This window comes from Apus apus, chromosome 1 (genome assembly GCF_020740795.1).
Source record: "Apus apus isolate bApuApu2 chromosome 1, bApuApu2.pri.cur, whole genome shotgun sequence".
NCBI lineage: Eukaryota > Metazoa > Chordata > Aves > Apodiformes > Apodidae > Apus > Apus apus.
In genome coordinates, this window is record NC_067282.1 from 108,286,770 (window position 1) to 108,310,501 (window position 23,732).

Genomic DNA, 23,732 nt, shown 5'->3' on the forward strand with positions numbered 1-23,732 from the left:
TCATAACTTATTTACCATTAATACAAAAAACAGCTATCATTTGACCAGTCTTTCTCTGGCAGTGATGTTTCAGTCTCTTGATTTTTACAGACACTTATCCTTCGTGACTTTTTATATCTACAGTACTGAATAAGAAGGACCAAAAAATCTCATGTGGTAAATAAAACAACATTGTTCAGAGCATTGACTTTACAGCCTCAACTAGACCCCTTGATTTTTTAAAGTTTTATGAAAGTAAGGCTTTAAAGACTTATTACAACCTGAAATGCACTTCAATCAAAGATTCCCCATTTTCTTCATGCAATCTCTCTCTCTTTGGTTGTTCTATGTAAAGTCTGGAAAATGTCAAGACTTCTAAATGTTAATCTATTTTTTTCCTCTCTTTCTCCTAACAAAGAAATTTAAGTCCATTGCCAGAATTTTACAACATGAAACGGAATTAGCTTCCTTTAATCTCAGAATCCAACAGAACCAGCTAGTGTGGAGCTGATAGTCCTGAGCTCTGGAAGACCAGACAATCTAGCTTACTGTGAGGTTGAAAAGCTTCTATGTTTTTTTAGGCATGAACACAAACCCAAATGTGCAGAACCGAGAACTTCTCATCTCCTGAAAATACTTACCAACTTAAGAGTACCCTCAGAAGATGGCATGAAGGCCCACCTCCAGGTCCACAGCACCAAATTCAGTCAAGTGAGAACCAGTCAGCAGAAAAACAGGCAGTTGCTTTTGATTCAGAAGCTTGGGTTTGTTTGTGTATTTTAATTTACCTGTATTCTGGCAGAAACATTCCAGCAAATTCTAGTTTGCTGACCAAATGCTCATCAAATGGAAAATTTCCAAATACAGCAGCTGCATGGCATGCTCTCTTCACAGCAATGAGGTTGCAGCTTAAGTGTTGAGTAGGAAAAGCATAAACAGTTCCATTTAAACTACTCAAGAATTCCTGCTTAATCCTACTACCTTTGAAAGGCAGAGTTGAGAGCGAGGTGAGCTTCATGAGAATACTGCTCCACTGCTGTCAAAGCTTTGTTCTAAAACACTCACCTCTGGTCTCAGAACAGCCTTCCTGCAGGCCTGGCACACGGGGCCACTTCGGGAAAAACTCAGGGGAAGCCGACGGGTTCGATTCTGGCAAGTTGGCTCCTCACATATTAACCAACCCTGCAGAAAACGAGAACATAGAAGAAAATACATTTTTACCATAAATTCAATTTATAGCTTCTTTTTACACCACCTAAACAATGAATCACACGCAAGGAAGAAAAAAAAAATCCCATTCCATCCAGGCTGATACTATACTATATATAAAGAGGTGAAGGTCCCTTTTTAAGGTAACACAATCAATGGTGGAGAACAAAGCTGAAATCTTCTTGCTTCAAAATCCCACATTCTGCACCCTGCAGTCATCTCTTCCTTGAAATATACTGAAACCTCTGCCCTTCTCCAGTTCAGACAACATTAAGATGTAACAAAAGTATTTTATACAACTATGTAGACCAGACAGCAAGACACCCCAGAGACCTGTAACAAATTAAATTTTAAAGTAAAGTGTCATTTCCTTGCTTGCACTTTAGAGGGGAAAAACAGTTTTAGGTTTTTTGATGACAGCCAGAAGCTTTTTCTTTTCTTATTTTATTAACAAATAATCTTTTTATAGAAAGCTATCGAGAATCCAACGTAAACTGACTCATTTAGGAAACACTAACATTTTGCTGAGTTAAAATTAAATAAAATCTGAGCCAGCTTGCCCTATGTCAGCTCAGGAAGAAAACGCAAAAGGCTTCACTTAAGACTACACAAGAAAGAATGCTTCTGGGATTGGTAAGGATGTATCTTTTGTACCAGCTGTAATCACAGGTTAAACCAATGCCAGACCTCATCTCTAAAAATCACTAACAGCACATACTTAGAGAATAGTGTATGAGAAAGCACACAGTGAAAGTTTTCCAGAAGATTTTCCCAGCTTTTTGAAATGGCTCAAGGATCTCCAGATTCACTGTCTTTATAATCAGTGGTTATGCATGCATTACTATTCTCATTCCAATGAGTTTCAAGTGCTTTTCAAACCAATGTAAACATTTATAACCTACAACATCCTGCAGAACAACTACACACTATATGAAAAAAGTATCTTCTTTTTCTTGAATACACACAATATTTTTTTTCTTTTTTAATGCCTCCTGGTTCTTTTATCAGGAGAGACTAGGAATAATCACTCTGCATTCACCTTTTCCATGCCACTCATGATTTTATAGACCACCATCACATCATCTGCAATCAAACTCTTTTCCAAAACTCAGTCCTAATTTACTTAGTTGTTCCTTGCATGGAAACCACATCTTTATTGTCCTCTGAATCTCCTCCAGCTTTCTTGAAATGAGAGGGTGGGGGGACAAATAAGGACTGAGATGGAACCAGCATTGCACACCATATTCAGGATGCTAGACAAACATGAATTTTTACAGAAATAAGACTGTATTTACCATCTTTTTCTCTGCTCCTTTCTTTTCTCAAGTTCTGTTTGCCTGGAGTACTACTGAGCATTTGAGCACTGAGCAGTAATTTCCAGAAAGATACTTCTTATGATCCAAGAATTATAATTTTATTCATCATTAATAACTCAATAAACACATTGTATGCAAAATTAAGACTGGGTTTTTAGCATCTGCATCATTTTACATTACTTGGCAGAGGATTTAATCTTCCATTGTAAACTGAAAAGTCAACATGGTATCACAAGGTCTTTCTGCAACTCTTCTCAAACAGTTGCTGCTTTTACCACCCCTGAGCACCTCAGTGCTGTCAAACTCTGCATTTCAGTTTCACAGTTGCTGATGTCTCTGCTGGGAAAAATGACTGCTAATTTTTACCTCTGTTTCCCAAATTTGTTCTTGCTGCTCCTGCAAAGAGGTTTAATCTAACTATACCATGATTCCTGGGACTTTGACAAAAATATTACAAATCAGAGGACAACTCGAAAAGGTGCTTGCTTCTCACTGGCTCTTTAACAAGCTGTCCCAACACTATGCTCTGGCAATCACTTCTACAAAATTTCCTCAATGGCAACTCAGGTTTCCAATTATTATTACATTTTCTCCCTTCTAGCTTCCACAGCACCACCCAGAGCACTGTTGTTACTATCACCATCTTGTAAGTCAACCATGTTATAAGTCAGTAACAAAAGCCTGCAGTCATATACCTGGTTTTCATCTCCTGGAGATCCTGGTTTGCTGGCAAAGCAATTTGTTTTACTAAGACATTACTTATATTTTCCCTCCTCACTGGCATGGCCAAAACTGAATCTGTATTTTGTACCTCAGTACCAGTGTACTAATTCAATATGACTATGTCAGTAGCTTAAAGTTAGATATGTGAGTTACTTTATTATGAATGCTTTGGAACTGTGTGGAGAGATACATAAACTTTACTTTCCCATTTTACAAAACCTTGTTAAAATGGGTTTTTACTTTTTACTCTGAAAGGGCTTTTTTTTTTTTAATTTGTTTTTTCTTTTTTGACTTTTTGTTAATGTCTTCCCTATAATTTACTTGAGTATGCAGAGACTTGTTTGGGCTTTTTTTTGCTTTTGCAGCTTGCTCTCTAAAGGATCAAATAACCTGAACACTATGTTCTTTCATGTTTGTCAGCTTTCCCCCTTTCTTCTACTTAAAAATGTTTTCTTCTTTAATCTTTTCAAAAGTGCTAGAAGTCTGATACAGTTTTTGTTTCTTTTTTAATATGAAACCTCAAATTCTTTCCAAATAACTTCATTTATTCCAGAGACTTGCTTTCTTTCACCATTCTCTAGCCATATTATATCCTCAGTATTATCCCACTTGGTGCCAAGCCCATCAAAAAAATTCCTGTTGCTCTTGCAGTGAGGATCTTTTATGTCCAGACCAGAAAATCTTTGTGGGGAACTTCACACCAACAGCAAGGTATACAGCTCAATCTAAAATGTGTGCTCAAGTCTGTAACACAGAAATGGAGAGAGTCCATTAAGATACTCAGTTAGGGTTTATTTCATCCAACGTCAGATATCTAAGTCTGATACCCAGACTATGCTATTTGTCCTATGATCCAGTTATAGGAATGGAGGAAGAATAAAGCATCTCCAAAAAGCAATCCACCTAGCAGATTTTGGGATGATGCAAACCCTGCTCTAGGTTCTCCTAATAAAATAAGGGTATACTTAATGGCAGAGCAAGCTATCTGGAAACAGTATGATAAGTATATCTGATCACTATGTTTTGAGTTTGATTGTTACGCAGATAAACGATGTAAATCATTACATATCTAATACTGCATGGTGATAAAATTCCAAGAATTCAGAAATCTTGTGCAAGAGACCAAAATTCAGTCCACAGAAATGTTGCCCTACCAGTCCTAGTACCACTCTCATTGTCACATATAAATTACTTATGACAGATATTTCACAGTGACATTAGAAAGACAGACACCACTCAACAAGACTGAGCCAATTAATCAGCAGATCCTCCACCATGAAAAGTCTTAACTTTGGACCTGGCCTAACATGACACCTGACCTGTGTCTTCTGGATTCAGTAAACATAAATGACCCTCAAGTGAAAAAGATAAGTTTTAAAGAGCCTAGCTTTAGTTTTGCAAATGAACACAAGATTTACTTCCAAAAGAAGGGGGGTGTTCATCTGTTGCCTCACATTTTTAAAATAACCCAATTTTAATAGACATGGGAGTAACACTCTACCAAAAAAGCCACTGCAGGATAACACTGAGATCTTCAGTCACTCACTTATGTGAGTACTGAAAATATATTGGAGCCACTACAAGAGAAAACAAAAACATTTCCAGAAAGGATAATGAATTGCCACAGATCTTCCACTAAGTTAATTATTGAAGAGAAAAGCTATGTTCTGTGTGGAAAGCTATTTAGGCCATATTTGTTTATTATGTGATGTCTCTACCCTCCTAAGAAACACCTGGTAGCAGCCTCTCACAAATATGGCCTGGCAGGGGGAGGTGCGGAGGATGTCCTCACCCATTCCAAAGCCCTCCTGTTTAAGAGCTAAGTGTTTCAGCTGTATCTATTAAAAGATTCTGTGCATACAAAGAGAACATTCATGATTCAAAACATATTAAATTACTTCACTTGAACTTTAAAACAATTTATTACACTAGAAAAACAAAGTATGGATACTGCCAGATAGCAAGGTATTTTAGTTAGGGAATACAAGTGCAACTGAAAAAACAAAGCCTGGAACTGGAGAAGCATTCCAACTTCAGCTGATCAGAATACTCAAAAACAGACAACCATGAAAATAATGCATGACAAAAGTAACAAGTGCTTTCTGCCACATATTGGCATTTTAAGCTAACAATTAAGAAACGAAGGACTGTACCCCTTGCAAGGTATTGATTCTAATGTCTTGTAAGGGAATGCATAGATGGTCCACCTAAACCACCACTGAATAATGACATTTGAAACAAGTTTCTTTATGCAATTGTTTCAGTGCAGTCACTGTTGAAGAAAGTGCTGGGAACTTTGCTGATCACAAAATACAGGTGAAAAAAAGACTGAAAAACTAAAACCAATAGCTTAGGATCAAAAATAAACATTCAAATTAAACAGCTTACTATTACACATTTTCAACTACTAAGAAATAAAGAACAAAACATACACCTTTCACTGAAAAGTACATTTCTCAATAAATGATATTTTTAAAAATTGAGCTCTAAGTTGTTACCTACAAGGAAAAAACCCAACAAATGGGTTATGTAGGTATTAACTAAAGGTCCCCTCAATCCATATAGAAAACAGGTAATGTCTTTTGTATAGAACTCCTACCAGTTATCACTAACATTAAAGAGGTCTTTTCTTCTTTGTCACCTGTCATTTCAGGCATTATTTGTGTTTGTTCATACTTACTATCTGTTAATCTCTCTTAACAAAATAGAATAACTGTTGCCATTATGCATGGAAATTAAACATGTAGATAACTGTGTGAAGGGAGCTATTTTTGAAAAAAGCAGTATCAGAAACACGTAGCTCTTTATGTCTCTTGTTTTGCTTTGATAATTAAGCCATAGCCTTGATTTGTTTTAAACAAAAATCTTTTCCATGGACATGCATGTTGCAATCACATTCAATACGTGCATTATGTTCTGATTCAATTTGTTCAAGTGCATCATTGTTAACCCTTATTTGATCCATGCCTGTCATCTTCACTGACCAAACAAAACCAATCCTTAATTTCCCAGCAGCTATCACTGAGTCTGTAAATTAATTTGCAACAGATCAAACAAAATCATAAAAGGAAACCTTCTGTTTTGTTCTACTTGGTATCTGCACCACTGTGGGAAATCAAATACAAGTGTATAGGAAAAAAAAAAAAAGAGTAACTAGCATTTCCAAACATTCTGTCTACAAATAAATGCTTAGTTAATTTTAAAATATAAAAAAATGTATGCAAAAAACCCTTCGGAGTAAATGTACAATGTAAAAGAAAATCTCTGAAGAGTAATGTCCACAAACTGTAGCTAATGGGGGAAAATTTGCAAGTCAAAAGTAATTTTCTTTCTTTGTAAGTCTGTTCTTGAGAATTAGCCTCTCACATTCCAGTGATCAACAAGCATTGTAAGTATTACCCCAAAATACAGAGGCAAGTGGGTTTGCAACAGCCTTTCACACGTAAGTCAACAACATGCATCTATTAAGCTTTATCTTAATGGTTTTTACAAATTACATTTCACAATGTACCTTAGTTGCCTGCTACAGTAGCAGACTGGATGTGCTTCTCTAGGACACTTAGTTCCCTATCTGTTCCTGCCTCCAGACAGTCTGGATGCTGAGGGTCTGAACAGTGCTTTAAAAGTTCACATGGAATGAAAAAATGCAGTAGTAAAAAGACAAAAGCTGCAAGCACTGAAAACTATTCAAAGGTCACTGTCAGTCACTTTTGAGTTGAATTTAAAATCTAATTAGTGCTTGCTTCTCTACAATCTTACTTTCCATTTAAGACTATCCTGATGTAGATTCTTGCAAATGGGATCTTGGTGAGTGATGTCCAATATCCAGATGGCTGGGATAACCGACCTCAAGCACATTGGATCCAAAATCTGTGGCTTCCTCACAGAAGAGCTCAAATGATGGCCTTAAATCATCAAACTCACCAGAAGATAGGAACACAAGCTTTCCTAGTCAACCAGCATCAGCTTGTTGTTTGTGTCACCGATCAGCAAACCAGCTTTTGAAAGATGAATATGAGAGACAACACAATGAAAATTTTCTGATTCAGGCATCATTGTGAGTTACTAATCAAGCCAATCTAACACATTACTCTTAAATATATATAAATTTCCACTAAATCCAAGGCCAGAAGATTCAAACCCAATTTTCCTGTTGGTGTCCATTATTATCAATATCATTGCCTAACAGGGCAAATCTGGTTGAAGTGGTTTAAAATTCCCTGAAAGGATAATGTTCCACCAATACTGCATTACTGAGTAAACTATCAAATCTACTGATACCCCCATGCAATGTTGAAAGGTGTTTTTATGAAATATTTTATATTAAGTTTCTCATAGCAACAGTTGACTTGACTCTGTGACCTGAAAGTTTTCAGTTCCCCTCGCAATAACTTTACATTGCAGGTGTTCTCCCTGTCCCAACTGTCTATGTCTTCTGTAAACATCTGAATGTTTGGGGGAGGAGACAGATTAACGTTCCTTAGTAGCATACAGCATCTCAGGAATTAGAACCTGAGCCAAAACCTTTGTTTGCACATTCTTTGGCAAGTGTTTTGACTATTAGTAGTAGCTATATCTTTTGAGAATGACATCACAATTTTACACTTGAAACACCAAAGATGGTATCAATATCAACTTAATGACGAGCTACTGCTGTGAAGTCAGGGAAGTTTTTCTAGTGTACCAGAAACTGAATTACTTTTAAGTAATTTCAGCTTCTCACCTGCCTTTTTTTGCCTGTTAGGAACAAAGAGATACTCTAGTAATAACACTGATTTGATCCAATGCACTTGCACTGTGCTGTTGAGAGCTCAGCAGCAACAAAAATCTGACTAACAGTGTGAGAACTAGTATCATGCACTACATTTCAGTAGACAACACAGACTTGAGTGACACCTACATGCCACTGCTACAATCCCAAGAACAAATCCCTCTGGTCAGGGATACTATAATAAACAGTGAAATAAGATTTCCCCCAGGAAACTTTATTCACTTAGCAATGTGGAGTCCAGCATAAAGCATGCCCATTTTTCAGAGGGAAATGTACCTGATAAAAACCTCAAAAATCAATTTTGATGCTGCTAGACATAAGAAAGGCATAGACTCATTCAATTTTTGAAAGGGTTTCTCGGGGAGGTGATTGTGCCGCTGTACTTGGCACTGGTGAGGCCACACCTCGAGTACTGTGTTCGGTTCTGGGCTCCCTGGTTCAAGATGGACAGGAATATACTAGGAAAGAGTCCAATGGAGGGCTACAAGCGTGATTAAGGGACTGGAACATCTGTCTTATGAGGAAAGGCTGAGAGAAATGAGGCTGTTTAGTCTGGACAAGAGAAGACTATGAGGGGACCTTATTAATGTCTATAAATATCTGAGGACTGAGTGTCAAGAGGAAGGGGCCAGTCTCTTTTCAGTGGTGCCCAGCAATAGGACAAAGAACAATGGGTATGAGCTACAACACAGGTTCCACTTCAGCATGAGGAGAAACTTCTTTACTGTGAGGCTGACTGTCACAAGCCAAGACAGTGACAGAGCACTGGAACAGGCTGCCCAGAGAGGTTGTGGAGTCTCCTTCTCTGGAGACTTTCAAAAACCTGCCTGGATGCAGTCCTGTGTGGCCTGCCCTAGGTGGTCCTGCTCTGGCAGGGGGGTTGGACTCCATCTCAAGAGGTCCCTTCCAACCCTCATTTTATGAAATTGCAGCACATGCTTAGAAGGGTGAAACACCTTAGGTCTGCATAAATTCCTTCATAAACTTATCCTGCAGCTTAAACTCCTTACCCAGGGAACGCTGACTCCATGTTCCCTAGTATTTTGTTAGGTGGTGTGTACATTTGGCTTTAAATTCCAAGAAATAATGCAAATAATTTTACTATTATAGGAGCAAAAATTGAAATTTATTCCTGCTACTTATACATAAATCTAACTATAGTGCATTAAGAGACCTGATTACAGACCCAGTATGGTATGTGACTATTTGGATCACAAGTAGATATAAGGAACTATTTCATCAGCTCCCTCTTGGCTATTGATTTACTTATTTTTTTTCCTATACAATAAATATTGTATCTAGTTCCTCATCAAGAATAAATAGGTTACATTTCCCAATAGGAGTATTTTTAAGAGTCTGATGCTACCTGGTCATCCAATTTATGGAAAAAGTAAACAGGGACCACAGCATTTCACATCCCATTTCACGCTGCTTCACTTCAATGGAAGTTGAAGATATTATTTCAATTTCTTTTTGAAGCACTTCCTCATTTTCAGAGCTTCTTGAGTTTTGGCCTACATAACTGATCTGAATTCAGCTGTGGGATGGAGTGGATTAAAAAAAAAAAAACAACAACAAAACCTCTTATAAAGGAAATTCCATTCCTGGATGGTTCATTCTGTTCCTCTTCAATTCAGCATTGTCCAAGCTGATTAATGGATAGATGTGATGCTTCAGGAAAAATAGAAAACTGTCTCTTAGGTGAAAGAATAGTAACAAGGAGAAATGAATTGCTTTTGAAAGTGTACTACTTGAAAACAGTACAGATCCTGGAGATGGTTGGTTGTATATCCAGTGTTATTATGACAGGAACCACATTAAAGGATGTTATCAAATTGAAGCATATTAGCCAAGAACTTCCTAGTGGAAGGCAAAGGACCAATCTACCACCCAATAAGACAGTACTGCTGGCAAAAGAGAAGGATATCCCCTCCAAAATAATAGCTACCAAAACCTCCATTCTCAGAGACACACGTCTGTTGTCTCAGTTCCCCAATGGAAAGCTCCCAGCCCAAACCGACTCAGAGGCAACTGGTGTCAATGGGAACATCACTTTTGAAAGACTACACTGTGAAGGTCCAAAGCAACTAGACAAACTGTAATTGAGGGCAATGTAGCTATGCTAACTTTCTACCTTAAAGAAAGCGTGAGAGGAAGTAAATACCACCTCAGTTTCTCCAAACACCACGAAGTGCCCTAGCTTGAAAAAGCTGATGATACTATTATAACAGAAGCACTGATAGGGGTTCCAGGTGGCCCTTACGAAAAGTCAAGCGCACTTCTTGTACTTAACTGCTCTGACATCAAACAGCCAAATTCAAGATTCAAACCTAGTTCCCTTTGGATATTATGGAAAATGGACATAAACTTGAGGGGATTTAGCCTACAACAAAATTATGGCCCATAAACATACCTTTTAGAAATTCTTTCAGTACTTACATACCCCAAGGTCCTACCAATAATGCATCACTGTTTTGTGGCAAAGTCAGCCACAAAATACTATATGCCTATTTCTAGGCTACTGAAAATGTAAGTTTTCAAGAAAGATATTATGTGATTTGGATACTCCAAAATAATAGAACTCAAATTACTTTCCAAAACAGAACTGAAAAATAATTTAAAAGAAACCACTCAAGACTGAAAAGACCCTTCCTTAATCTCTAAAAAATATTACCCTAGAAAATATTACTCTCAGCAGTGCCTGTCATATCAGTTTGACTATTAAAAGTCTTGGGGGGCGGAGGAAACCAAAGCAGGAGATAATGGAAGAAACAAGATATGTACCCTGCCCCCATACCCCCTAAGAACCCAAATGCTCACACTAATTTAAAAAATGCTTTATCAAACGAGACATAAGTGAAAAATACCTTATAGTCAACGTAAAAGTTTTATGTTATTAAAAATTGATTTATTTTTTTAAGGACATCTTTAAATGTACAGTCCTATTTAATTTCATACAAGTTATTTGAAACTTATTGATCTCATTTGTGCAAAGACCAAGCTCTGTCATTAGTCTGCTGAAAGGATAATAGAGCACTCCAAACCTTTATGATAGGTTTGATGCAAACAGTGGCCCTCATTTAAACACATTTAATAGCACCACAGGTGGACAAATTCCAACCTTAACAGCTGTACATTATAAACTAAATTAGCAAGTATGTTCTGCTTTGCTTCACATCAAAGCCAACACCTTAGTTGTCTTATCTTCAGTACAGTATGGTTCTAGGTACCAAAACACATGACCCAAAACATTAAAAAGTGGAGCACAAGTGTTCATAGGTTAACGTACTGCTCACAAAGAGAACCAGGAATTACCAACAATTTTATTTTACTTAAGACTGAAAACAGCTGAAGTGGATTTCAAGCAAGCGATTTGGAGAAGGTATGCTTAAAATGACTACATATGGAAAACTACATTGAGAAAAGGATCAATGAAAGATGTCATGCATTTCTCTATGGAGACCCAAAGCTTCTAGAAGGATATTCAAGTCCATTCTGCAAAATCTTCTCGCTATTCATATAACTCAAAGCAAGATACGTTACTAGGCTACAACAGGTCACAACTAAATACAGAACTTTGCTTCAGAAAAAAATGTTTGTCAGCTGAGCACAAAGAGCTCATACAGCCCATACAGGTATTGTTTGTTAAATAATCTAGCAAGATACAAACAGTAAGAACTCAAGATTTCTTAAAATCTGTGCCTCTACTTCGATTAGAACACTAAAACCACTCAAGTCCCCCCACTTCTTCCACAGTTCTGCTCTTTTCCCTCTCCCCTCAAACAGTCCTTGAAATTCTTCCTCTGTCTCAGACTTGTCTCGCAGGAAATTCAGGATGACATTACATGTAGTTCACAACACGAGATTTTACTCATATATGTGATAACAACAACAAGGTTTCTCAGCTCAAGCATACATTTCAAGTTGGTAAAGAGACTAAAAAATTGTATATGTGAAACACTTATCTTTGCAATATAGCTATGAACATCTCTAAATACTGAAGGAGTTAATACAGTCCTGAAACCTTTTAAAAATATAATGCACATACATACATAGATACGTAAGTTTAGAGGAGCTCAATGGAGCAAAAGGTAATGGCAAAGAAAGTGGTCTTAACAGTCTGGTCACCTTAAACTAGAAAAGTTTGAAGCATCACTAAACAGTGTTTGTTCATTTAAGTTTAATTATTTTCTCCTTGAGAATGGCAATAATGAAACTGAATATCTTTCATGGTTTCGAAGAGCAGTCTGAATGGTCTGTAAACAGGACTGGGGGCAGACAAGAGAACTGGTTGAGCCAGGGGGTTGCTAGGTAATACAGAATGTAAATCCACAAACTTCTTCAGGTTTACTTTGCTTTCATACTGCTCTCACTAAGGGTCTCCAAAGTTTTAAGAATTAATTTCCAGGTAGCTATGTAAAAAAAAGTAGAATGATTAAAAAAGAAAAACCCTTAATCCTCTTCACCCCTTTCCTTGCCCACCCCAACAGGAGAAAACAGAAAGGAGGAAAGGAAATTCACAGCTTTAAAGTGCAGGAAATCCATCAAGTGTTTTAAACATGGTGATGGGAATAGGAGATTCCCTCTATATACTTGTATGCAATTGTTGAGGTCTGGTGATTATAAAGATCTTTTCACATTAATTTTTACTTTCAGAGACGTAAATAAAAATTATTTCTGGAACATCAGCTCCTTAAAGCACTTAAACTGCAAAGTAAGTAATATTTACTAGTATTTCCACTACAGATTACAAAAGGAAACTTTTCAGCACAGCCATGTGTTCCTACTCCCATCCCTTTCAGGGCTGTGGTTATTTTATTTTTTTTTTTCCTAAAGTATCTGATCAGAGATTGTCCAGTAAGAGCACTTTATTAGATCATCAGTCAGAGGGCTTTACAAGCACCAAGAGCCATGGGCTCAAATGCAGCACATCAGTTTTAATAGCCGAAGGTCTAATAGTAAACTGCAGATACTGCTGAGAACTTTCCATGCACTAAACTCTTGAAAAAGCACCATCTCTCAAGCTTAAATGCAGCTGCCTCTTTCAATGCCGCAAATGGGTAAATTTGACAAAAAAGCCACCATTAAGACTACATGAAAGGCTCAAGACAACATCCTTTCAATGCTTTGTACTTCAGTAATCAGATGTACTTACTCATCCCCTCCCCCAAACCCGATCAAGAACTATTTCTGAATGGTAGGAAATAATTCCACTTTGTACATCTTTTAGTTAATCAAGACTTTCTATTCAGCAATTTGACCTTTTGTTCAAAACAGGATTATCAGTTTTTTCGCCAGTTACCAAGGGCGACTCGCATGGTGAACATAATTGCAATAATTTGCAAAACACCATGGCAACCCACATTACAACTAGGTAAATACTGGTCTTTTGTGCTACATTGTTATTTTCAGAGATGCTGAAGTCAAAGAACGAATGACAAATGAACACAAAATTTATATTTGCTTTGTCTCAAAAGAGAAGAAAATTGATAACAAGAATTGGGGGGAAACCAACTACAGCTGTAATTTCTAACTTGATTAATTAGGATGGTAACAGTCCTTAACAGTATATTCAACAAACAGCCCTGACTTAGTCTCTCCACCCACCTCTCTTTCTACACTACTACCACTAACCCCCCACCCCAGACAAATTTTTTCGGCTAGGAGAACAAACAACTCCATTTGCTCTTTTCTTCAACTTAATGGAATCCTTAATTACAGAATATTGTTCTCCTGCTCTTCATTACACTGAAAACTGAAAGTGAGAGATAAAGGAGGAGGAAGACAGTGCCAAGCAGACAGGGTAGCTACAGTCATCTTATCTGCCTTTGCTGCTTTTGTCCACAGCAGAGCTAAAGATGAGATGGCATTTTTAAATATTTGTTTGTTTAAATATTAGCAGCTGCTGTATACCAGATAATTAAGTAAACTATCTAGTGCTCAAGTTCTCTCACTGGCAGCATTAGTAAGACATGAAAGCTTAAGAGAAGTCATGAATAAAATTCAAAATCAGAGCGGAAGCAACTGATTAGAAAGAAAAAATTCTTAAAATTATCAAACTGGGTGGTTCCTAACAGAATATCTACTGTATTAAAAACATTTGCCTATGAATATTATACACTTTATAAACTAGTAATTTTTAACCTATTTTCTTAATGATTGTAAAGAACAGCATAGGCATTTATTAAGACTTCAAGAAGTCATGTTAAAAATAATTATTTAAGAAATATGTTACAAATAGAAAAATAATTTTGCTTAAGAAAAAAACCTGCTGAAAACAGTCTCCTGCATGTTGCTAATTGACTTAATAATAAATTTGCTATATGCTGGAAATGTTCTGTGCGCAAACATTTATTATGGCACAGTGAACTGACTGGTTTAGAGCTTAACTTTCATGACAACATAACCACAAGTTATGCCCAAACTCTGTCATCAGTTGTATGAATATAGTTCCTATGCAATGCAATAGCACCCTTTAGCAGTGGATGTTCACTTTATGTTCAGAGTACACAAAAAACACATGAAGCTGCAAGCAGCATGAAATCAGAAGCCAGTGAAATCCTTATTACAGTTCCCTGTGCATACAAATCATGTGTCAATTTACAGTGAAATGACTATGTCTATATTTTCATACTCATGCAAGGAGTGAATTGCTATTAGAATAAACGAGGCCTGCAAAGTGAACAAGACTACTGCTGAATCCCTATGTAGTGTGAACACTGGAGAGGATGTAGTAATATGAAAGAAAGAAATCAAAACACAGTACTAGAGGTAGCTGAATGTGGCCTCAGGGAGCTGAAAGGCTCTGCTGCCTATGCTACACAGATTCTCCGTGCTGCTGGACAAGTCACTTCCCAGTTTATCAAAAAGACTCAAAAGTAACAATCACCTAAGGGATCAGTCTGTTCTTACCGAAATTTGAACGTCTACACTGCTAAGTTTGAGAATACCCAATTCAAACCTGAAAGCTGTGCTTCAGGCAGCTACACAATACTACACACCAAAAAATTAGGTCCTTTGCTTCACAAACTGGGCACCCAAACTTACGGGCACAGTTTGATGTTCATTTCCCTATGCCTCATTTCTCTGAGAAATAAAAATGATAATTGGTCCCCCAGCCTTACATGGCTCTTGCAAAGAGGTTCTTTAAGAGCCATTTGATCCTACAGTGAAATGTGCCACAGAACACTCCATGAGACAAAGAAATTACTCTAGGCAAAGTTTCAGAGTGCACTCAGTAAAGTAAAGGGCACCCACTAAGCAATGGAGAGAAACAAATACAGATTAGCTCTTCATCTAATGAGTTTTGTCCAACCAGTACGCTGCAATGTGCTGAAAAACAGACAGAATGGGATAACGTCACACATAAATGACCTAGATTAAAATGAAGTAAGCAGTATTCATTCTAGGATTTTTTTCAACTTTCAAATGTCCAACTCTGAAGTATCAGGAACCCTCTTCTATTTTAAAAGAAAAATTTAAAAAGCCATTTTTCTGCCTGCTTTTCATCAAAATAGGGTTTAAAGGAATACACAGATTTTACTGCTTGAAATAAACAGAGTAACCCTTAATAACAATGAATTTCCACCTCCTCTACAAGCTACACATTTTGCCCAGTATTTGTGAATCGCAAACGCTAGCAAAAACTTAGGAATTTTAAAATATTTTTTAATTAAACCAATCACATTCACATGTAATTGCTTGTTTTTCGTGTCCAATTTTCACAGGCAATCTCTAACCATGCCTACCTCCTCACGCTATTTCAAGCCTATCGGCCCAGCCAGGCGCTTATCCAGCAGAAACCCCATTTCAACATTCAAATTCAGCTAATTCTGCTCATTTCAGCTGCTTTGCTTTTAGTTTCCTCTACATCCACCCAGGTCCATCTCCAGTCTCATGTGCCAGTTCTAATCTCTTTACTCATCCATACTCAATTCTTGCAATCATGCTTGGGGTTGGGAGGTTTGGTGGGGTTTTTTTAGAGGATTTTTTTGTTGTTGTTTCTTTTTTTTTTTTAATCATGCCTAGCTTTTGCTCTATACTAAAATAATTTTTTAAAGTTTCATAAAATTATCAAATCTAGATTAATTTTCATAGGATGACCAAAAAAACCCGAAACACGACAACACACAAAAAAAGAGAAAAGAGGATGGCAGGATGAAATATACACTCTTCCTCATAGCCAAACTTCCAAGCAACAGCACTTGCATTTCAGGTATGGTGAAGTGACCTGGGCAACTTTAACACTGTTTTAGTGCAGTATCATGCAGTAAGCAAGTGATTACATATCAAGCACTTTCACACCTGCGTGCTTCAATTAAACTGGTTTACATTACATCAAATTTTCCCCTTTCCCATTCATTCCCATTCACTGAATGAAGTTCAACTAGGCCAACTGCAAGGTTTTGCACCTGAGGCAATCCCAAGAACAAAATATAGGTTGGGTGAAGAATGGACTGATAATAGCCTTGATGAGAAGGAGAGTTGGTTGATGAGAAGCTCACATAAGCGAGCAATGGGCACTTGCAGCCCAGAAAGACAGTCATGTCCTGGGCTGCACTAAACAAGTGCAGCCAGCTTTACTTGGCTCTTGCAAAACCCCACCTGGAGTACTGTATCCAGTTCTGGAGCCCCCAGCACAGGAAGGCCATAGAGCTCTTGGAGCAAGTCTAGAGGTGGGCTATGATCAAAGGGGCTGGAGCACCTCTCCCATGAAGACAGGTTGAGACAGTTGGGGCTGTTCAGCCTGGAGAAGAGAAGGCTCCAGGGAGATCTTATAGCAGCCTTCCAGTACCTGAAGGGGCTACAGGAAAGCTGGGGAGGGGCTTTTTACAGGGGCTTGCAGTGAGAGGACAAGGGGTAATGGATTAAAACTGAAAGAGGGTAGATTTAGGTTAGACATTAGGAAGAAATTCTTTTGCATGAGGTGGTAAAACACTGGAACAGGTTGCCCAGGAAAGCTGTGGAAGTTCCATCCCTGGAAGTGTTCAAAGCCAGATTGGATAAGGTTCTGAACAACCTGGTCTAGTGGGAGGTCTCCATGCCAATGGAGGAAGTGGTTTGGATCTAGATGATCTTTAAGGTCCCTTCCAACCCAAACCATTCTATGACTTCATGATTCATTCCTACTCAGATGACCACTAGTATGCATAAATTTAGTTGCTTGGTAGACCTCACTAGGCAGGCTCATTTATTAAGATGGGTACGCTTCAATTGCAACTTCCGGTTTTATAACACTTTCAGTTGTAATAACTACTTCTGTAGCATTCTTTATTCGGAGATAATAAACCTATACTGTCCTACTTAACTACATCTTAAATGACTCCATTTTCTTCCTGCTGCTGTTACTCAATGAAACTAAGCATCAGACATGACACTCAAAAGTCTCTAAAAAAACTCCGGTAAGTCTTCTCAGATGGTCAGGCTTCCTCCCTTAGCCTCCTGTCACCGGTTGACTCGGGTTCAACAACAACGCTCTCAATCCCCTCCCCCTCCCACCCAGGTAGGGAAGGAGAGAGAGAAAAAGAGAGACTTGGCTGGATTGAAAACTAAACTACACAGCTTTAATTAAACACTAATGATATAAGAAAAGATATACACAATTATATATAAATATATTCAGATATGTGCAAGAGCCTCTCGCCTCCTCCCACCCCCAGCAACTCCCACCACAGTCCCCTCAGCTGAGAACAGTTCCAAGAAACCCCGGAGCTGCTGCTGGAGAAAGCAGAGTTATGAGGGTCAGGAGAGCTCGAGCCTGGGGGTCGACGGTGCTGGATGGACGGAGTCCTCCCCGGACGCCGGCCATGGATGGAAGAGAAGGGAAGAAGAAGCAGGAAGGAAGTTGTCTTCTGTGATCTCTGACCTTCTTCTGAGCTTACGTAGATATATGGGATGGAATATCTCTGGCCAATTTTGCTGTCTAACTCAGCCTCCTACAGGGGGGTCACAGATCTCCCGGTAGTGTCTGAGCCAGCAGAGATGTGACCACGAAGACCCAGCAGTTAGAAAAACATTCCACTCTTATCAGTCTTAGTTAGAATGCACTGGTACTAGTTAAAAGAAAGCTTACTGAAGGAAAAAAGTATCAGTAAGAGGAAAACTGGCTTCATCCTGGCTCAAACCAGGACGCCTCCCTTCAGCTACCCATCCATTTCCGCAAATACTTTCAACACCTGCCCCCAACTCCTTCCTGCAAAAGGCCTCTCCCAAACTTTCTCTTAGACCTGCCTATTCTTTTTGAGAAGACAGCTCTTGTTATGCCTTGCCAGTGGCCTTGACTTGAAATACCTTTCCCATAACAGTGAGACTGCATAGTTCTTCAGTTCTTTAGGAGAGACTGATTTCTTTACCAGCCTCTGGTACACCATGCCATATCAATCCCCGTGTTAATAAGAAACATCTTTTGAGGGAAAATCTCCATACATGGCACACTATTCAGATGTAGACCAGAGACCATGCCAAGAGAGGACAGAGGGAGATGAAATTTGGAGAGAGAGCTTATAGTCTTCTGTAGTAATAATGAAGTTTTTCAATGACTTAGAAATTTGACAAAATGGTAAGCTGGACACCTAAAATGTGGCCAGTGTTTTAAAACTTATGCCCAAGTAATACATGGTAAGTTTTAATAGAACTGCTTTGAGGCTAGTAGGAAAAAAATTAGGACAAGGGTCAATTCTTCAGATAGAAGAATAGAAAGTGGGTCTTTTTAGTTTGTTTGGGGTTTTTTGGTTGTTTGGTGTAGTTTTGTTTTTGTTTTGTTGGGTTTTTTTGGTTTCTTTGAAGAAGTAATAGCAGACACTAGCAGCAGCAAAGAAAATACTAAGGACCAAGTCAGTGCAATGTACTGGCTGCCAGTCTTGTCCTTCAAACTGGAAGGTGCTAGATACACAGCTGACCCCCACCACCTGCTCCAGTATATAAATATAACAGTTTACATCAACACATATGGATAGAAACAAATTACACAAAATATATTTATTAAAAATACTTCCTAATGGACTGATGCAAAGCTAGGCAGCACTGCTCCTCCATCACAGAAGTAAACATGACCATCTGAAACTGGTTGCCTGACTACTCAGATGCATCAGGCCATGTTAACGGTAGGGAAAAGAGCTGCAAAAAATGGATCCATCTGCACTCAGTGACCTTGTTTAGGCAGGCTGTAAAATTGTACAACCTCCCTGAACAGCCTGAACTAACATCAAGGTTGGACCTGTTTTGAGTGGAATGGCTGAACCAGAAGACAATCAAGGGTTTGTTCAATCTCAACTATTCTAGACATTGACTAAAATAACCAGGTGGACTTTAAGCAATTGATGTTTCTGTGTAAGCATTAAAAAAATAGCCAACTCAACAAATACAGGCCTGTCATAGTCATTGAACTAAAAAATCCAAGAATGGGGAAGAGACTCTTATACACTGGTGACAGACACAGCAAGTGAAACAAACAGGAAATTTTTTTGCAGGATTTTTTTTTTTTTTTTAACATAATGCTAAAAATTTCTACTTCAGGAAGTAGAACAAACTACATCAATATAGCAGGTAAAGTATGATCCTTCAAATATACTATCCTTCCTTTTAAAAAAGGTTACCTGCTACTGAGACCCACAAGGCCTTTAAAGCCAACAACTCAATACTGGAATCAGTCTAAGAGAGCTTTCCAAGTGCAGCCTCTTGAGAGCAGAAAAAGTTACTTTTTACTTCCTGTCTGCTAGAAAAAAAAAATTGCTGCTATGGTGTTGCTGCTTTGAGTTTGTGGTGAACATACATGTTTTGCCCCAAGGCCCTAGAACTAGTATTTTCTAAAATCTAGAGAATACATGATAAAAAGATTTATAGGTCTGAAAGAAATTCTGAATTTCATTATGACAGATACATAAAAATTAAATTACTGGAGTAGAAGACTGCAACTACTTATCAACCAGTGTTATGACCTGGGTTATATTTTAAATAGGTAAAAGAACAGTTCCAACCAACTTCAAAGTCCTTTTTCTTAAGGTAAGAAAAATTACAAGCAAATTTTACCCTGCTAGGATGTATAAAACAGACACATAAAAACCAGGAAACTGAAATCAAACAGCTGCTGACATAAATCAGAAGTTTTCTGAAGTGGAACGCTACTAAGAAAAATTAAGACATATTAATTAAGAATATATAACAGAGTCAATAACATGAGGAAAATATCATAACTTTACAGTACAGAAAAAAGGTAACTTTTTAGTGTATTTTGATAAAAACACAGTAACAGTCTAGTAGCAAATAAAGACTAAGAACTATATTTTGGTTTATTAGCAAAAAAATACTTCATAGGTCTTCAAAATTCAACATATTCACATATCAAATGCTTGAACTTAATAGTCCTACTAGAGCTAAGATCTGTTACTTACTGGACTTCCCAACACTTGAAGCTTCCTCAGAAGACTGAGACTCACATATCTCTACCAAAATGCTAATTTTCCTTCAAATAATTACACATTTGTATTATTTGTATGCATCAGTCTAACATTAACCTGAGGAAAACCATCAGAAATACTTTAAGTGATCAAGAATTGAAGAACAGGAATGTAATTAACGTCAGTCAGTATGTTTTTATACAGAGTAGCCTCAACTAAACACGACACTTAATTTTAAGTTTGGTTGAGAATGCCAGATGTACTCTAATTAATCCCTTGAACATTGTCTGATTTAGTTCCAAAGAACACTGCAACAGAATTAGCATTGCATTGTCTTAATGAAGCATATGCAAGATGGATTAAGTGGTGCCAAGTTGAAGAGCCTCAAAAAAACCCCAATGGTCCACGAGAGACAATGACAGGTAAGCATCTATCAACATGGGATAGAGAGGGTGTCTGGTGATCTATCATGAAGAAAAGATAACACAGTCTTCAACACTTCCATGATTAGTAGAAGAGAGAAATCAATTCAGATAAAATTCACAGATGACAAAAGCAGAACAACAAATGATGATAAGCATGAAGAAATTGGTTTGGTAAACTGTGCTCATTCAAAACAAAATACATGTTAGTACAGCAAAGCAAAAACAACACACTGGGAACCAAGACTACAGTTCATATCTGCAGAATGGGGATGCTGTATGCCACAAATTATCAGCTGAAAAGGAGTTATAGCAGATAAGTTATTCAACACAAGCTTTAAAGGCAGACATAGCAAGATGTGGACATGTAATACTGAAGAACTGTGTATGAGTTCTGAGTGAGCTTCTTCAAAGGTATGGTAAGAATTATACAGTCCTGGTGATAAAAGTAAATTAACTGGTGAGCTAAAGAGCTACAAACAATGTTTGAAGGTCTTGAAAAAACATATAGCAGCAACTGGCCTTGAAGAGCAGTTTCTTACCATCACAAAAGATGACTGAGAGGTGAAATCATTAGCAGATATGGTTGGGAAGGTGAAAAACAAAACCAAAACAACCAAAAAAACCCCAACTGAGTATCATCCCTCCTTTGCCTCTCCTATCCCACCCCTATTATCAGCAGCAAGCCCTATGGGCTGGTCAGCATGATTTTATTTTCAGATGGAAAGTATGGGAACATGGAGAGAGTTACGGCAGAATCTCTATTCTCATCCTGCTTGACAAGAAATACATAAGATCAAAGTGCACCTTAGGCCAATACAATTACCTAAGTACTACAGAGAAAGACTGCTACCATTATACTGGTATACCATTCACCTATGCTGATGTATGAGTGAAAGACGACCATTAGTTTTGGAGTAATCTGCAGCAAAATGAAGACAACTACAACAATCTCTTATCCAGTATTTTTAACCAGAATAATTTACCTTGACTTCTCTGATTAGTTACCTCTGATCTTCATGAATGAAATCCTTCTCACCTCAAATACCTATCTTAAACTAGGTATGTCTATTCTAAGCCAGGAACTTCTACAAGTGACAATACTTTCACTCATGTTGTAGTGTTTTGAAGGCTGTTTTTTCTTATTTTAAATTAGCATAACTCAGGCATTATTAACTTATCAAAACTCAAGAAGACAGTAATAGAGATGAATGAGGGAGGTCAGAGGATGGGAAAGGTGGGCAAGACGACTAAAAGCAAATGCAAGAAACAATTCCAATTATTCAGTCTGTATATTCAGGAAAAAAAAAATATTCCACTGCTTCCTAGATTTCATCAGATCCAGAAGTGTTGTATGTATATATTTACACAGACAACAACACACACACACATTTCCTTTTTTTGAATGTCCTTTGACTGGAATTCAAGTCAGATGACACATCCTTATAAAAACAAAGAGTACGAAAGTACAGGCTGATGTTAAAATAGTTTTGCTTCCTTTTTTTTCCCCCTCTGGTTTTGAGCTTTGTTTTTTTTTTAATGGAATACTGTTCATACATGCTCTGTATGTATGGGTATGGACACTCAAGAAGTCTGAGGCTCCTCAAGAAACATTTTCTGTTGTAATACGTGGATAAAACTTTATGTATGTTTTAGAAACATGTAAAGGAATATACTAACCTAATAGCCTCCCTAAGTTACTATGGTAATAAGCATTTTGTAAAAGCGTATAAACTTATAAAAGGTGCTTTTACTTCATATTGATATTAATCTATTCTCCTACGTTATAAAACACATGAAATAACAGAAACTGAAGGTTCTAGTACTGAATGCGACTTCTTGGAGACTAACAACAAAACATTTTCCATCTTGTTGTGTGGTTACTGATTTTTATGGCAAAAACTTCATATAACCCATAGCTGAAAAACATTTTTCTGGGCAGAAAGCATATTAAGATACTATGGAAACAGTAAAACTAGAAGATAATTGTATCTACTTCATTATATCCTGGTCTGACAAACAGAGCAACTAAAAAGTTCTGTAAAGGTAGTCCTTACAATGACGACACAAACATCCATAAATTATTAATTAACCAAAGAAAAATAGATTTTGAGAGGAAAGAATCCCAGAAAATAGATGATGTGGATGTCTCAACCTTCACGCTACTCCTGTGGAGGGATCTGCTGGCTTCTATTCCTGTGAAGTGTAGTGAATTCAATGGCAAGTTCACCTCTGTGCTGGTGGTTTCCATTTGCAGACTAGTCCTTAATTTGCCACCAAGATAAATTTACCCAGAGTTTTCAACTCCTGCCTGTGAATCTAGATTTTATAATTTTTTTTTACAAGCTAAACAGCACAATGCATTTACTCTGCAACTCTACTAATCATTTTTAAAATAGCAGCAAAACACAAAAAGCAGAGCACAAATTATAAACTTGGAATGCTTCTTCACAAAAGAAAGATGGCACACTTAGGAGTTTTACCAGACACTCTAGCCTTATACTGAACTATTACATTTGATTTTCCTCTTTTCTATCCTGTTTTAAGAGATCAAAACTGTGCTGCACAGTTTCTTAATGAAATAATTTTCTCTCTCCCCTCGTTTGCATAAAGATGATATTCAGGACAAAAACTGCAAGATGACAAAATCTCAATATGCAGTTTGGTAAAGTTCTACTCAGTCTCTGAACAACACATTTATCTACCCAGTAAAGCTTGTGTTAATGCGATGTAAGAGTTTGGCAAATTCAACTCTAATGGAGCATAAAAGTGCTTTTCCCTGAAAGTGAGATCATTTTTAAAAATTCAAAGCATGATCACTTTTTCCTTTTTTTTGCAGGAACAATCTGATACAAGCAGCAAAGCTTAAATAAACTAGAAACATTTCAAATGATCCATAAAGGATTAATAAGCACTC

At 37.5% G+C, this 23,732-nt stretch overlaps 1 protein-coding gene across 4 annotated transcripts in view; it reads right to left on the bottom strand.

Annotated features, from left to right (window-relative positions):
- POLA1 (DNA polymerase alpha 1, catalytic subunit) overlaps nt 1-23,732 on the bottom strand; it is a 202,625-nt gene that overhangs the window by 68,052 nt on the left and 110,841 nt on the right. For all 4 annotated transcript variants that reach the window (XR_007888390.1, XM_051608243.1, XM_051608242.1 and 1 more), the window contains exon 35: nt 1,045-1,161. Coding sequence is in view for 3 of the 4 variants with exons in the window: in XM_051608243.1 (XP_051464203.1) it covers nt 1,045-1,161 (117 nt within the window). In the remaining variant the exon portion in view is untranslated. The remainder of the gene's footprint in view (nt 1-1,044; nt 1,162-23,732) is intronic.